At 48.9% G+C, this 14960-nt stretch overlaps 1 protein-coding gene across 2 annotated transcripts in view; it reads right to left on the bottom strand.

Moving 5' to 3' along the window:
* Window positions 1-38: 38 nt before the first annotated feature.
* LOC310828791 (chloride channel protein ClC-Kb-like) overlaps window positions 39-14960 on the bottom strand; it is a 33854-nt gene continuing 18932 nt past the window's right edge. For both annotated transcript variants that reach the window (XM_083706638.1, XM_083706637.1), the window contains 10 exons: window positions 13176-13245; window positions 11242-11352; window positions 10926-11139; window positions 9980-10113; window positions 7466-7600; window positions 6926-7017; window positions 6708-6779; window positions 5133-5237; window positions 3801-3887; window positions 39-801 (listed from right to left, as the gene is read on the bottom strand). In XM_083706638.1, coding sequence (XP_083562764.1) covers window positions 661-801; window positions 3801-3887; window positions 5133-5237; window positions 6708-6779; window positions 6926-7017; window positions 7466-7600; window positions 9980-10113; window positions 10926-11139; window positions 11242-11352; window positions 13176-13245 — 1161 coding nt within the window. In that variant the 3' untranslated portion in view covers window positions 39-660. The remainder of the gene's footprint in view (window positions 802-3800; window positions 3888-5132; window positions 5238-6707; window positions 6780-6925; window positions 7018-7465; window positions 7601-9979; window positions 10114-10925; window positions 11140-11241; window positions 11353-13175; window positions 13246-14960) is intronic.

Below are 14960 nucleotides of genomic sequence, written 5' to 3' on the forward strand. Positions count from 1 at the left end.
CTATTTATTCGATGGACTGACATGGATTATTCTCCTTTATTTCATTTCATTTTTATTTCGGTGTCGGAAAAATAATAAACGTGTGAGGTTGTGTTTTTGTAAAAAAAAAAAGACTTCTATTATTCTCTTGCCTTTCACAGTAGCGTTTATGATATTTGGGGATGCCCTGCAAACATCCTTTTTCACTCTGGTTCAGGAGGGTGGGATATGATCCTGTATTCAGCTGGTGCCTGGGAAAGTTCTGTGGGGTGGGTGACCCTTCCCAAACTGACAATAAGACCCACTGAACACAAAAGACATATTGTGTTGCGTCTCCAGCCCAGAACGTCCGGCTGTGAACGATTCGTCTCACCCCGGAGAATTCGGTGGGGCCACATCTTTGCCGCAAGCGAGCTTAAAACATCTGTTCCCTCTTCCGAAGGGAATTAAGGGATCTCCAACGTAAAAATAAAAACCTTTCCGAACTACAACTCCCGGGATCCTTCCGCCGGGGCAGTTGAAAACCCCATGAAACCACGGCATACACAGGCAGGGCTTCTTCTCGCAAGCAAGCGAATATATAGCTTTTACAACAGAAATAAATCTGTTGTCTGTTAGCAGAGTTAAATAAATGGCGGCTGCGGCGAGACAGGTCCACATTGGCACCCTCAAGAAATGGCCCTATGCCATGGGGCTCTTGGGTTCATCCTCTCCTGATGGTTTTTGCTCCTGGTCATCAGGCCTGCGCGGATCCCGCCGTTGGCGGTGGGTGGCCTGGCTGGCAAAGGTGCCTTTGACACACGCTTCGACTGCGGCCTTGAGCTGTGGAAAGAGCGAGAGAGGAAGTCAAGAAGACCCCCCCCCCCAAAAAAAAAAAACTCAGCACCTGAGGGCTTCAGAAAGGGAGGCATCCCCCAGCCCTCCCTAACGACAGATTAATAGATAGCCTCCTCCATGAATTTGCCCTTTTGAAGCCATTCAGGTTAGTGGCCACCCTTGTGGCAGGGAGTTCCGCAGTTCCACACTGCACTGTTTTCATCCGTCCTGAATCTCTGGCATTCAGGTCTGTTGGGCTAATTTTTGCACGACCCTCTTGACATGATACTCCCCCTAAGTGCCCCTATTTTCCAGATTTACAGAAGCCGTCTCGCCTTCTGATCTGAACCTGGAACGCCCTGCTTCTCCTTAGGGCAAACATCGGCCCTCCAGATGTTTCGAGACTACAACTCCCATTAATAATAATAAAAATTTTTATTTATATCCCACCCTGAGCTAGGCTCAGGGCGGCTAACACCAGTAAAATTACAATAAAAACATAATAGGGGGAAAATTAAAATACAGGTTAAAATGCAATTTAAAATGCAGCCTCATTTTAAAAGTAGCCCATAGATCAAAACCATAACCACTGACCCTCTTAGCTAGGGATGATGGGAGTTGTAGTCCCAAAACACTTGGCAGGCCGAGTCTGCCTATGCCTGCCTTAGCGGGTCCCTGCTTAAATCAGAGAAATGTTGGAGGGTATCTATGGGGGTATCCAACCAATAATAATAATAATAATAATAATAATAATAATAATAATTTATTATTTATACCCCACCCATCTGGCTGGGTTTCCCCAGCCACTCTGGGTGGCTTCCAAAAAAATATTAAAATACTGTAATACATCAAACATTAAAAGCTTCCCTAAAGAGGGCTGCCTTCAGATGTCTTCTAAAAGTCTGGTAGTTGTTTTTCTCTTTGGCATCTGGTGGGAGGGCGTTCCACAGGGCGGGCGCCACCACCGAGAAGGCCCTCTTCCTGGTTCCCTGTAGCTTTGCTTCTCGCAGGGAGGGAACCGCCAGAAGGCCCTCAGAGCTGGACCTCAGCGTCCAGGCAGAATGATGGGGGTGGAGACACTCCTTCAGACATACTGGACCGAGGCCATTTAGGGCTTTCAAGGTCAGCACCAAAACTGAAGGTGGTTTTTAAAAAATGTTTGATCATTACGTTTTCATATATGTTGGAAGCCACCCAGTGCGGCTGGGGAAACCCAGCCGGGTGGGCAGGGTAATAATATTAAAAAATATTATTGCAGAATACAACATCCCTGTTTTCACTGGAGAGATGTTTGGGGGAAATTTCTTTCACCTGCTCTGAACCTCCCAATGCTCAGATTCGTGGGATGGATTCCTGTGTTACGAGAGACTGAGGAAAACTTTGGTCTGTCCTCGCCCCTCCAGCCCTAACCCTAACCTCGGGCCGGTGTCTCCAGCGCCGAACGCCTATACATGTGCGCACACAATATTTCGGCGCACTTCCAGGTCGGAGGAGCACTGGAAATAGCTTGTGCACACCTGGCTTGAGAGCAGTACATGTGAAAAGGATCCAGGAGTCTTGGTTGACCACAAACTTGACATGAGCCAACAGTGTGACGCGGCAGCTAAAAAAGCCAATCCAATTCTGGGCTGCATCCATAGGAGTATAGCATCTAGATCAAGGGAAGTAATAGTGCCACTCTATTCTGCTCTGGTCAGACCTCACCTGAGTACTGTGTCCAGTTCAAGAAGGCATGCCCACTTGCCTGCTTCTGAAAACTCCTAGAATCAGAATTGTAGGGGTGGAAGGGACCCTGGCGGTCATCCATCCCAACCCCCTGTGATTCAGGAGTCTCGGCTTAAGAATCCCTGACCGGCAGGCCATTCAACCTCTGCTTAAAAACCTCCAAGGAAGCAGAGTCCGTTGTTGAACAGCTCTTGCTGTCAGAAAGTTCTTCCTGAAGTTTGGACAGAACCTCCTTTCTTGTAGGTTAGAGTTGGCTCTCTGGCTACCCCTGTGTGTTTTGTGGTGTAGCTGTGGGAGGCCTATTATTATTATTATTATTATTAAATTTTATTTACACCCCACGCTCCCCAGCCAACACCGGGCTGAGGGCGGCTAACACCACTATAAAACAATTGACTGAAATACAGGAGTATAGGAGTATAGCATCTAGATCAAGGGAAGTAATAGTGCCACTGTATTCTGCTCTGGTCAGACCTCACCTGGAGTACTGTGTCCAGTTCTGGGCACCACAGTTCAAGAAGGACACTGACAAACTGGAACGTGTCCAGAGGAGGGCAACCAAAATGGTCAAAGGCCTGGAAACGATGCCTTATGAGGAACGGCTAAGGGAGCTGGGCATGTTTAGCCTGGAGAAGAGGAGGTTAAGGGGTGATATGATAGCCATGTTCAAATATATAAAAGGATGTCACAGAGAGGAGGGAGAAAGGTTGTTTTCTGCTGCTCCAGAGAAGCGGACACGGAGCAATGGTTCCAAACTACAAGAAAGAAGATTCCACCTAAACATTAGGAAGAACTTCCTGACAGTAAGAGCTGTTCGACAGTGGAATTTGCTGCCAAGGAGTGTGGTGGAGTCTCCTTCTTTGGAGGTCTTTAAGCAGAGGCTTGACAACCATATGTCAGGAGTGCTCTGATGGGGTTTCCTGCTTGGCAGGGGGTTGGACTCGATGGCCCTTGGGGTCTCTTCCAACTCTATGATTCTATGATTCTATTCTATGTGCACTGGCCACCTCCGACCCAGATGTGCACTGGAAATAACATTGCGCATGCGCATGCGCAAATAGTGCACATGAACACAAGGTATTTCCGGTGCTCCTCCGACCCAGAAGTGGGCAGTGCTGGTAAGAGCAGGCGGTGGCAGCAGGCATCGCCACGGGCCGAATAAACGAGTCCCTCGGGCCTTATCCGGCCCACGGTCCTTAGTTTGGGGACCCCTGCTCTAGTGTAAGCGGGATCCTCTGTCCTGTATTGCTGCGAACCCTCCGACCCGGACAGACACATACCTCCTTGAGACTCACCACTCCAACCAAGCGCCCCATGTTGGTCACGTAAGCTGTGCGGAGACCCAAGAGGTTGAAGAGGTCATAGCACTGGGGGGGGGGGGCAAAAAAATATTGAAATTGAAATACTTTTATTGTCGCTTGTACAACTTGTATGAAGGGACGTGGGTGGCGCTGTGGGTTAAACCACAGAGCCTAGGACTTGCCGATCAGAAGGTCGGTGGTTCGAATCCCCGCGATGGGTTGAGCTCCCATTGCTCGGTCCCTGCTCCTGCCAACCTAGCAGTTCGAAAGCATGTCAAAGTGCAAGTAGATAAAGAGGTACCGCTCCGGTGGGAAGGTAAACGGCGTTTCCATGCATTGCTCTGGTTCGCCAGAAGCGGCTTAGTCCTGCTGGCCACAGGACCCGGAAGCTGTACGCCGGCTCCCTGTGCCAGTAAAGCGAGATGAGCGCCGCAACCCCAGAGTCGGCCACGACTGGACCTAATGGTCAGGGGTCTCTTTACCTTTACTTTACAGCTTGTATACAGTGAGATTACTCAATCACCCCCCCCCCCCACTCAGCTCTCTTAGTTTTAATTCCCCTCGTTTACTGATGCGCACCCACCAAACCTGAAAGTCAGTTGCCCTGTTGTTATCTTTTCATTCAGCAGCTTAACAGCCCAGGGACAGAAGCCGTTCTTTACCCGGTTGGTGCGACTAATCATGCTTCTATATATCTTCTGCCCGAGAGCAGAAGATCAAGAAAGTGCCGGCCAGGGTGTGAATCATCCCTGTGAATTTTCGTTGCTCTCCTGAGATCTTATGTACTGAGTTGAATAGGATCTAAAATGCAGCAGTCTGATTGGCCCTAGAACAATAGGATTCAGAATGCAGCAGTCTGATTGGCCCTAGAACAATAGGATCCAGAATGCAGCAGTCTGATTGGTCCTAGAACAATAGGATCCAGAATGCAGCAGTCTGATTGGCCCTAGAACAATAGGATCTGAAAGGCAGCAGTCTGATTGGCCCTAGAACAATAGGATTCAGAATGCAGCAGTCTGATTGGTCCTAGAACAATAGGATCCAGAATGCAGCAGTCTGATTGGTCCACAGGAGCCACCCAATCCAGCTCCAGGTGGAAGTGAATCCGCAACCTGATTGGCCGACAGGAGAATCCCGGAAGTTGGGGCCCATTGTGTAAATGATGTATATAAAACAGACATTCTGCAATGCGCCCCATTTCCCATTGAAATAAGAATATGGCCGGGGGAGATCAGTGAGTTTGTGGGCCAGAAGGTCCTGTTTCTTCACTTCCTGAAGGAATGAAGGATGAAGGGGCCTTGGAGGACTGACCTGGTAGAGCGTTTCCTTCTCCAAGAGGCGATAAGGAGCCGGGTCGATGGGCACGTCGGCCAGGCGGAGGGTTTCCTGGAGCTGCCGGCATTCCCATTCCTCAACCTGCGTCCGCCATGGGGATAAAAAGAGGCAGGGAATGGACTGAGCGCGGCTCCATCTTGCCCAGATTCCCGTTTCCCCCAGCTGGCTCATTCTCGGAAGCCCCCCATAGACTGTAAAAGGCAATAAATCTGGGGTCCCACTTCCAAAAGCACTCCGAGACAGCGGCCACCATGTGGCGGGGAGTTCCACAAGCCAACACCTCCGTGTTGTGCAACAACAAGCTTTTTTTCTGGCCCAGCCCGGCGGAACTCTCCGCCACTGGAGATTCGGCCGGAGGCGCCTTCAGTGCCTGCTGAATACTTTTGCATTTTCCACTGGCCCTTGGGTAGGACGTTAAGACTGCAGCCTACCCAGATATTTGAAACGCTGCCGTGCTCAGAGCGAACTGCTGGTGTTTTCAATCGTTTCGTTAATTGTTATTATTATTAACAACCCTCTCGTTTGTTCCTGTTGCAAACTGCTTGGAGGGTTTCGACAGTCAAGCGCTAAATAAATTCTACCAGGCGAGGAAGTATATAAGTGAATACTTCTGCAATGGTTTAACTGATACCTGTTTGCAACTCTTTTAAGGGCTTGGTTATGGTTTTATTGCTGTAAAGCGCTTTGATATTTTCTCTGTGATGCTGGTATACAAATATTTTAATTAACAAGGAAATAAATAAATAGATCCAGGATCTAGGCACGCAGGACACCCTCTTCCTCCTCCTCCTCCTCCTCCTCCTCTTTATTGAATATACAAATGGAAAAGCCTCCCAATTGTCTTTTCCTTCACAAATCCTGTCTTAAGGGTGTGTCTGTCTGTGTATGAATAGCGTGAGCCTGTGACCTGGTTCAGGAACTAAGTATTTGTCATTACAAAAGACTGGCCAGGCTCCCCAGGGTATCCAGTCAAGTGACCATTAACAGGTGACCTGCCAGACAGGAGGTAAACAAGGCACTCAAATTTCTGTTGTAGATTGTCTCTTCTGTGATGTATGTCTGAGGTTTCTAGGGGTGGTCTTGGACTCCAGGGTGGGCAATTTAAAATGTCTATATAAGGGTGGACACACCTGAGTTCTGGGTCCCCCTCCTTCTCCTATGTGTGAAGGGGGCACCCTGTTGCAACAGTTCAATAAAGATCAGGCTTACGAACTGCTTTGCTTCTCAATATTCTCTGGTTGGCCTCTGTTATTTTCTCTGACCGGTGGAGAACCTACAAAGGACTCTATAAGGGCTCTTGTGTCCCCCATAAGGGAAGAAGGGCAGATTTTTATTTATTACAACTGTAAAAAGAAAAACAACCCAATAGCCCCCCCAAAAAAAAACATTTTAAAGGGCAAAGGATGTAAACCACAGCTCCCACCAGCCCCAAGGAATTAACCTCTCTGCTCAAGGGACCCAGGAGTCCTGGACCCCCAGCCTCCTCCCTGGCCCTCCTTGTGGTCCCCTCTCCCCGCCGCAAGCACCCTGCCGTCTCAGCGCCTAACATACCATGTGGCGATGTTGCCCATGCTCTTCTCGCGGGGTGAGAGAATCGGTGCTCTTGGAAACAGCCTTGGAGGGCTGAAATCAGAAAAAAGCCATTGCGGTGGGTTGGGCTGGATGACCCCTGGGGTCCCTTCCATAGAGTTCTATAACTATGATTCTAAGACAAGGCTAAACAGGGGAAGAGGGATCTCTCTGCCTCCACAGGTCCAGCTGCCTCCCACCTTTTTCTCCTCCTCTGCCTCTCCCTCCACAATCTCTTCTGTCCAACTTTCCTGGGCATCGCACGGCCCATTCTCCGTTTCCTTGGGCGAGTCTGCGTAAGAAGCAAAGAAAGGGCTTTACTTTGGAGAAGTTTATTTTTTATCCTATTTTTTTACATAAATTTTTAAATAAAATTTTCTGTTCTGCAGTTTAAAATACCGTATTTTTCGCTCTATAAGACGCACCAGACCACAAGACACACCTAGTTTTTGGAGGAGGAAAATAAGAAAAAAATATTCTGAATCCCAGAAGCCAGAACAGCAAGAGGGATCTCTGCGCAGCGAAAGCAGCGATCCCTCTTGCTGTTCTGGCTTCTGTGACAGCTGCACAGCCTGCATTCGCTCCATAAGACGCAAACACATTTCCCCTTACTTTTTAGGAGGGGAAAAGTGAGTCTTATAGAGCCAAAAATACGGTTGTCTGATCTCTTGCAATGCGGCTCATGAATCCTGGACCCTCTTCTGCCCTCCTCCCTAACGCAAGCCAGCAGAAGCTCTTACCCGGTTCGTTTTGGTTTGGGTCCGCCTGGTCCGACCGGCTGAGAATGTACTGGAATCTCTTCTCTGGGCCAAGGTGGGCCGACAGAAGCTTGGAGAGATGCTTCCTCCGAATGGACCCCAACAAGACGCGAGACTCTTTGAGGAGGGGAGAGAAAGAGAAGGGGGGTTGGGGGCCTCTTCTCCCAGTTAGAGGATCTGGCCTCACAACGAAGGACTTGCCGCCTCCAGCCTGGCGCCCTCCAGCTGTTCCGTACTATAACTCCCATGGGAGTTCTAGTTCGAAGCAGCTGAACAGCACATTTGCTGTTTATTGGGGGGATTTAAAAACCAACCAACCAAAATTACGTGCCCAAGGATTAAGGCTTTCTGGGAAATGATCTATAATGAACTAAAAAAGGTATTTAAATATACCTTCCTGAAGAAACCAGAGGCCTTTCTCCTGGGCATTGTCGGCCAATTGGTGCCAAAGAAAGATAGAACATTCTTTATGTATGCAACAACTGCAGCAAGAATACTCATCGCAAAGTATTGGAAGACACAAGATTTACCCACTCTGGAAGAATGGCAGATGCAAGTGATAGACTATATGGAATTGGCAGAAATGACCGGCAGAATCCGAGACCTGGGTGAAGAGTCGATGGAAGAGGACTGGAAAAAGTTCAAAGATTATCTTCAAAAACATTGTAAAATGTTTGAATGTTAAAATGATGTTGGATATAAAGTTAATATAGCATCAGTGACATAGTTAAAAGGAATATGCAAAAATGTTCTTAAGGAAAAGGGCGGAAAGACCAGAGTAAAATTATGTTGAAATTAAACAAAATGATATAAGGGAATAAGCTTTAAAGAATATGCAAAAATGGATTTAAAAGGAAAAGAAAAATAGGAGACATAATGGGTTGAAATGTATGATATTGAATAAGAGTTGAAAGAGGGCAATGAATTGCTGAATTTGATTGTGTAAAGGGGAACACAGAAAAGGGAGATGTGAGGAAGTCAGGAAAGAGGGGTATAAAGATAATAAGTAAGAAACTAGATTTTCTTTGTTTTTTGGTTTTTTCTTAGTGTTTTCTTATGTTTTTTATTGTACTTTTCTGGTTTGTTGGATTGTGTTATTGTATAATGTCTTTTTTTTTTACTGTTTTGTTGAATTGTTATTACATAAAACCTTAATAAATATCTATTTAAAAAACCAACCAACCAAGCAACCAAGCAGTGTGTAAGTTTTATGAATTAGATTAAAAATACTTATATATGTTCTGTAAAATGTACCGTATTTTTCGCCCTATAGGACGCACCTTTTCCCCCTCCCAAAATGAAGGGGAAATGTGTGTGCATCCTATGGGGTGAATGCAGGCTTTCGCTGAAGCCTGGAGAGCGAGAGGGGTCGGTGCGCACCAACCCCTCATGCTCTCCAGGCTTCAGGAAGCTATCCGCAAGCCTAGAGAGCCCGCAGGAGCCTGGGGCGGGCTGCACAGCGCGCCCCAGGCTTTGGTTCCCCAACCTGGTTTGGAGGGTGGCGGCGGGGAGAAGCAGCACGCCTTTCCGCTGTTCCTCAACCTGGTTTGGGCTTCAGGCAGATATCCGCAAGCAGTGGGAGCCCGGGTGGGAAATCGCGATGGTCTCCCAAGGCTTGCGGAGAGCTGCCTGTTTTGGGGGCTGGGGTCGGGGGAAGCTCGGGCTTCCCCCGCCCCAGCCCCGCACCTGGGGGGGGAAAAATATTTTTTTCCCTTTATTTCCCCCCTCCAAAACTAGGTGCGTCCTATGGGCCGGTGCGTCCTATAGGGCAAAAAATACAGTATTTACTGCTTGATCGGGTAGGGAAAGCCTCAAAGCGGTTTGCAAAGATACTAAAACAGTAAAAAGCACAATCCACTGGTACCTTGGTACTCAAACGCTTTGGTACTCAAACACTGCAAACCTGGAAGTAAGTGTTCCCGTTTGCGAACTTTTTCGGAAGCCGAACGTGCTCCGATTTGAGTGCCAGACTTCTGTTTTGAGTGTTACACTGAGGTCTGTCTCTTTTTGCTATTTATGTTGCATTTTTAGTTTATGAGGCTCTTTTGTTTTCGTTTTCATGACTGTGTGGAACCTAGTTCAGCTACTGATTGGTTGTGTGACTGCAGTACATTGATTACTGCTTTTCGTTAGATAGTAAAATTCATGTCAAATGGCTGTTTTAGGGGTTGTTTTTAAAAGTCCTGAACGGATAAATCCGTTTTGCATTATCTTCTATGAGAAAGCGCGCCTCGGTTTTGGAACGCTTTGGTTTTGGAACGGACTTCCGGGACAGATTAAGTTTGAGAACCAAGATGCCCCTGTACAAAATACTCGAAAGATTAAAAAATCAGAAAAGAAACGAAAACAGATCAAAACACACGTCCACAGTCTTGTCTAAATAAAAAATGCTTTTAGCAGGTGACAGAAAGCGTACGAGCGAAGAGTCAAGTGGCGGGGAGTTCCGCAGATTGTTGTTAAAGGAAAGCTGGTACTGAAGAACGAGAGACGGTTTACCTTGAGAGTCCACCAAGGGGAACTGCTTGAGGGTGGAGATCCTGAGCAGCCTGTGAAGGTCTTTGTATTTACTCTCCTGGGACAGGTATTTGAGATCGGTCACCATAAAGTCTTCGGCGTAGATGTCGTGGCCTCTGGGGGAGAAAAGGAGGGAGTAAAAAGGTGGGTTGGAGGGTTTGGGGTGAAGGAAAACCCCCCTCCATCCACTTTCTGAGTCACATTCTGCTTCTCCAAGGCTCCTCAAAGCTGGACTACTGCAATGCGCTCTATGTGGGTCTGGTTCTGAAGCTCTGAGCCTTTAGTGCCCTGTGGGCCCTTGGAGCTGCACCTCAGTGTCCAGGTAGAACGATGGGGATGGAGACGCTCCTTCAGGTCTACAGGACCGAGGCCGTTTAAGGCTTTCAGCGCCAACACTTTGAATTGTGCTCGGAAACGCACTGGGAGCCAATGGAGGTCTTTCAAGACTAGTGTCATGTGGTCTCCCAGTCCCCAGTCTGGCTGCCGCATTCTGGATTAATTGCAGTTTCCGGGTCACCTTCAAAGGCAGCCCCACGTAGAGCACATTGCAGTAGTCCAAGCGGGAGATAACCAGAGCATGCGCCACTCTGGCTAGACATTCTGCAGGCAGGGAGGGTCTCATCCTGCGAACCAGATGGAGCTGGTAGACAGCTGCCCTGGACACAGAATTGACCTGCGCCTCCATGGACAGCAGTGAGTCCAGAATGACTCCCAGGCTGCGCATCTGGTCGTTCAGGGGCACAGTTGCCCCATTCAGGACCAGAGAGACCCCCACACCTGCCCACCTCCTGTCCCCCCAAAACAGTACTTCTGTCTTGTCAGGATTCAACCTCAATCTGTTAGCCGCCATCCATCCTCCAACCGCCTCCAGGCACTCACATGGACTAGAATGCTGGTCTGATCCAGCATGTTCTATTTATGTCCTTACCCACTCTTGCCCACAGCCAGCTTGGGCAGGAAAGGAAGCTTCTTGACGCTGATGATGCCATCGAAGAAGGAAGGCTGCGAGCGCTGGCTGATGGCGTTGGCGCTCAGCACGGCCACCAAGACAGGCAGGATGTGGGACATCTGGCCCGTCAGCTCAAAGGTCAACAGGGCGGTGGAGAGGGTCTGGGTCACGGCCCCGGAGTATGCCGCCGCGCCTGCAAGGGAGAGACATTTCCTAGCGCAGGGCCGGCGGAACTGCCCGCCACTAGCTCGGCAGAGGACAGAAGGGGCCGGTGGGAGAGCAATTGGGGCCTCACCTGCCAGGGCGTAGCCAGCGGGCACGATCCGCATGTGGATCCCTTCGGAGACGATGCCGTCCGGGAAAATCTTGGCCATGACTTCGCCGTACAGCCGGCCGAGGGCAGCTCCTGTTGGCAGAAGAGGCGGACAGGATCACTGCTGGAACATAAGAACGTCAGCATAGGCCATTAGGCCAAAGGGGTCCCAGCTCTCCAGCCCGGACACCTGGGTTCCCTGGTAAAGGAGCGGGGAGGCAGGGGCGTAGGAAGGGGGGACGAAGCACTCCGGGTTCCATCATGGAGGGAGGTGTCAAAAAGGAACAATTACTGCCCTACTGGGGCGGTTCATAAAAAACATTTTTTTAAAAAAAACGCCTGCTCCAAGGGTCTTATCTTACGACATTAGGGATTATACAGTGTTACCTCTGGACGCGAACGGGATCCGTTCCGGAGCCCCGTTCGCATCCTGAACTGAACGCAACCCGCATCTGTGCCTCTGCACGTGCGCGGATCACAACTTGTTGCTTCTGCACATACGCATGAGGTCATTTTGAGCATCTGCCCATGCGCGAGCGGCGAAACCCAGAAGTAAAGCGTTCCATTACTTCCAGGTCACAGCGGAGTGCAACCAGAAAACGCTCTACCTAAAGCGACGTTAACCCGAGGTATACGTCAGGGAACTGCCATCGGAGCCAGAGGGAGAGAGGGGGCTCCAGAGGGATTCCGGAGAGCGTCCCGGGAGGGAGAGAAGCAGCCCATCTTCTGGGGAAGGAAATCAGCGTAACACTAGTGGAGAAGGGGGGCAGATGGGGGAATCGGCAAGGCGGTCCCATGTCTCCTCGCCGGAGACCAGCGGGGAGAGCACAGGTCCTCCGCTGCCCACGCCCTCCCTGCGCAGAAGGTTTCCGTGCAGGGAGAGTAGGCGGAGACTAGGCGTCAAAGAACTTCTTTGCTGGAAGAAGTTCAAGAAACGCCCACTGACGGATTCTGCCAGCGATTGAGACAGCCACGGGCGAGTGGCTGTCCGGACGGAAAAAGGTTGACTCAGGCAACCCAGCCAGGTGTGGCGCCGATTTACGCACGAGCAACCCCTAGAACCATTACACTATATTAGAAATTTCATGCATATCGGTTAATATCTTGACCCTCCTTCACAAAAATAGCTGTTTACAGTCATACCTGGGGTTACATGCGCTTCAAGTTGCGTTTTTTCAGGTTACGGACCGCCGAAACCTGGAAGTACCGGAACGGGTTACTTCTGGGTTTCGGCAGTCGCGCATGCGCTGAAACGCCAAATTGTGCTTTGCGCATGCACAGAGGCACTAAATTGCAACCCGCGTGTCCACTGTACTTGGCTGTTTTCATATGTCGTGAAGGCTGAAATTCCAATTCAGTGAAACACAATCGAAACACAATCCATCCTGTAGATTTAAGGATCTGTCCACAGTCACCTCCTTGTTATCAGAGGCACATAATCCACATTCCTTTGTAAGAAAATATGAAATACAGTGGTGCCCCGCAAGACGAATGCCTCGCAAGACGAAAAACCCGCTAGACGAAAGGGTTTTCCGTTTTGGAGGCGCTTCGCAAGACGAATTTCCCTATGGGCTTCCCTAAAAGTCTTGCGGTTTTTCCCCGCTTTCCCCCCCTTTTTCTAAGCCGCTAAGCCGCTAATAGCCACTTTGCCACTAATAGCCGCTAAGCCGCTAATAGCGCTAATCCGCTAAGCCGCTAATAGGGTTGCTTCGCAAGACGAAAAAACCGCTAGACAAAGAGACTCGCGGAACGGATTCTTTTCGTCTTGCGAGGCACCACTGTAACATAAAACTATTTTTGCAGGCAATACATACATACACATATATATCAATATCAATGTACGGGGTGGTTTGACAATAAATTTTCTTCACTGGGTAACACCTGACCTTCCTACGCCTCTGCAGCGAGGTTCTTACCATAAACGAAGACAGGGAGGAAAAATCCCGCCGGGATGACCATGGTCGTAGCCAAAAGCACCATGAAGAACTGTTGAGGAAGAGGGGGGCACCAGTGAGAGGGTCGTCGGAACGATGTTTGGGCAAGGAAGGAGGGCACGAGTCAAGGAGACTGAGGTCCGCGTTGCTGCATCAGGAAGGCACACCTGGGATTGTGTCCATCATCAGCCGGAAAGCTCTGCGTCACGACGTAGCCTTCAACCAGGTGAGTTAGGAAAAGACTCACCCATTTGTCTCCATGGCAACAGAGCCACCACTTTGGACATGTAAATGGCAGTACAAAACGGGCCAGCTAAGGCCGTTTGTTATCTTGGTCTGAGCCGTTCGGCGGCCTCTTCCACTAGGTCAGGGCGGCACAACGTTCTGTACCATAGTTGTCAACGTTTTCCTTTTTTAAAGGGAAATTATCTTGTTCCGAATAGGATTCCTCGCAAGAAAAGGGAAAAGTTGACAGCTATGTTTTGTAATGAGCGGGCTGCGGGAATACTTGAATGCAGAACCCGCAGGCCACACTCCCGAGTTAAATTTCTGTATCGGAAATTAAAGCGTTTGCTGTGTTTTTCATACTGTGCAATACATACAATTGATGGATTTTATTTAATATATACACCTGAACACACAATTAATAGATTTAACGAAATACTGTATTTTTTGCTCTATAAGACTCACTTTTTCCCTCCTAAAAAGTAAGGGGAAATGTGTGAGCGTCTTATGGGGCGAATGGAGGCTGCGCAGCTATCCCAGAAGCCAGAACAGCAAGAGGGATTGCTGCTTTCACTGTGCAGCTATCCCTCTTGCTGTTCTGGCTTCTGAGATTCAGAATTTTTTTTTTCTTGTTTTCCTCCTCCAAAAACGAGGTGCGTCTTGTGGTCTGGTGCGTCTTATAGAGCGAGAAATACGGTATATACGACTGAACACGCAATCAATTTAATTATTAAAGAATTTTAACACACGGACAAATGTGCACGCTTTCATTAACTGCGCGTGACACAAAAGTTATTTGTGAAGGCTTTAAGTTTTTTTCTTGAATGTTTCCAAGGGCCACCAAAAGGGTTCTGGTGGGCTGCATGCATGGACCACCCTACATATTAAGCTAAATTTACCAGATTATTTTTTTCCCAATGAATCCAGGGACACTTTTCAACTTCAATGGATTTTGTATGGGGCCTGATTTGTAAATCTGGAGACTGTCCCCGGGAAACGGGGACATCTGGTAACCTTATATTAAGCATCCTTGCAGGGGTGGACTTTGGTAATATGTCGCCTTGAGTTAGCACAAAAATTGGCCCCCCCCCCCATATTTTTTTACATTCACAATAATTCATTTTGGTACGGTTGCTTTTGTATGAATCTTCTCAGTAATGTAAAGGTAAAGGGACCCCTGACCATTAGGTCCAGTCGTGGACGACTCTGGGGTTGCGGCGCTCATCTTGCTTTAGTGGCCGAGGGAGCCGGCATACAGCTTCCGGGTCATGTGGCCAGCATGACTAAGCCGCTTCTGGCGAACCAAAGCAGCGCATGGAAATGCCGTTTACCTTCCCACCGGAGCGGTACCTATTTATCTACTTGCACTTTGAGGTGCTTTCGAACTGCTAGGTGGGCAGGAGCAGGGACCGAGCAACGGGAGCTCACCCCGTCATTGCGAGGATTCGAACTGCTGACCTTCTGATCAGCAAGTCCTAAGCTCTGTGGTTTAGACCACAGTGCCACCCATGTCCCTATCTTCTCAGTAGGTACCCATATAAA

The sequence above is a fragment of the Podarcis gaigeae genome (genome assembly GCF_964106915.1).
Source record: "Podarcis gaigeae genome assembly, chromosome: 13".
Taxonomy (NCBI): domain Eukaryota; kingdom Metazoa; phylum Chordata; class Lepidosauria; order Squamata; family Lacertidae; genus Podarcis; species Podarcis gaigeae.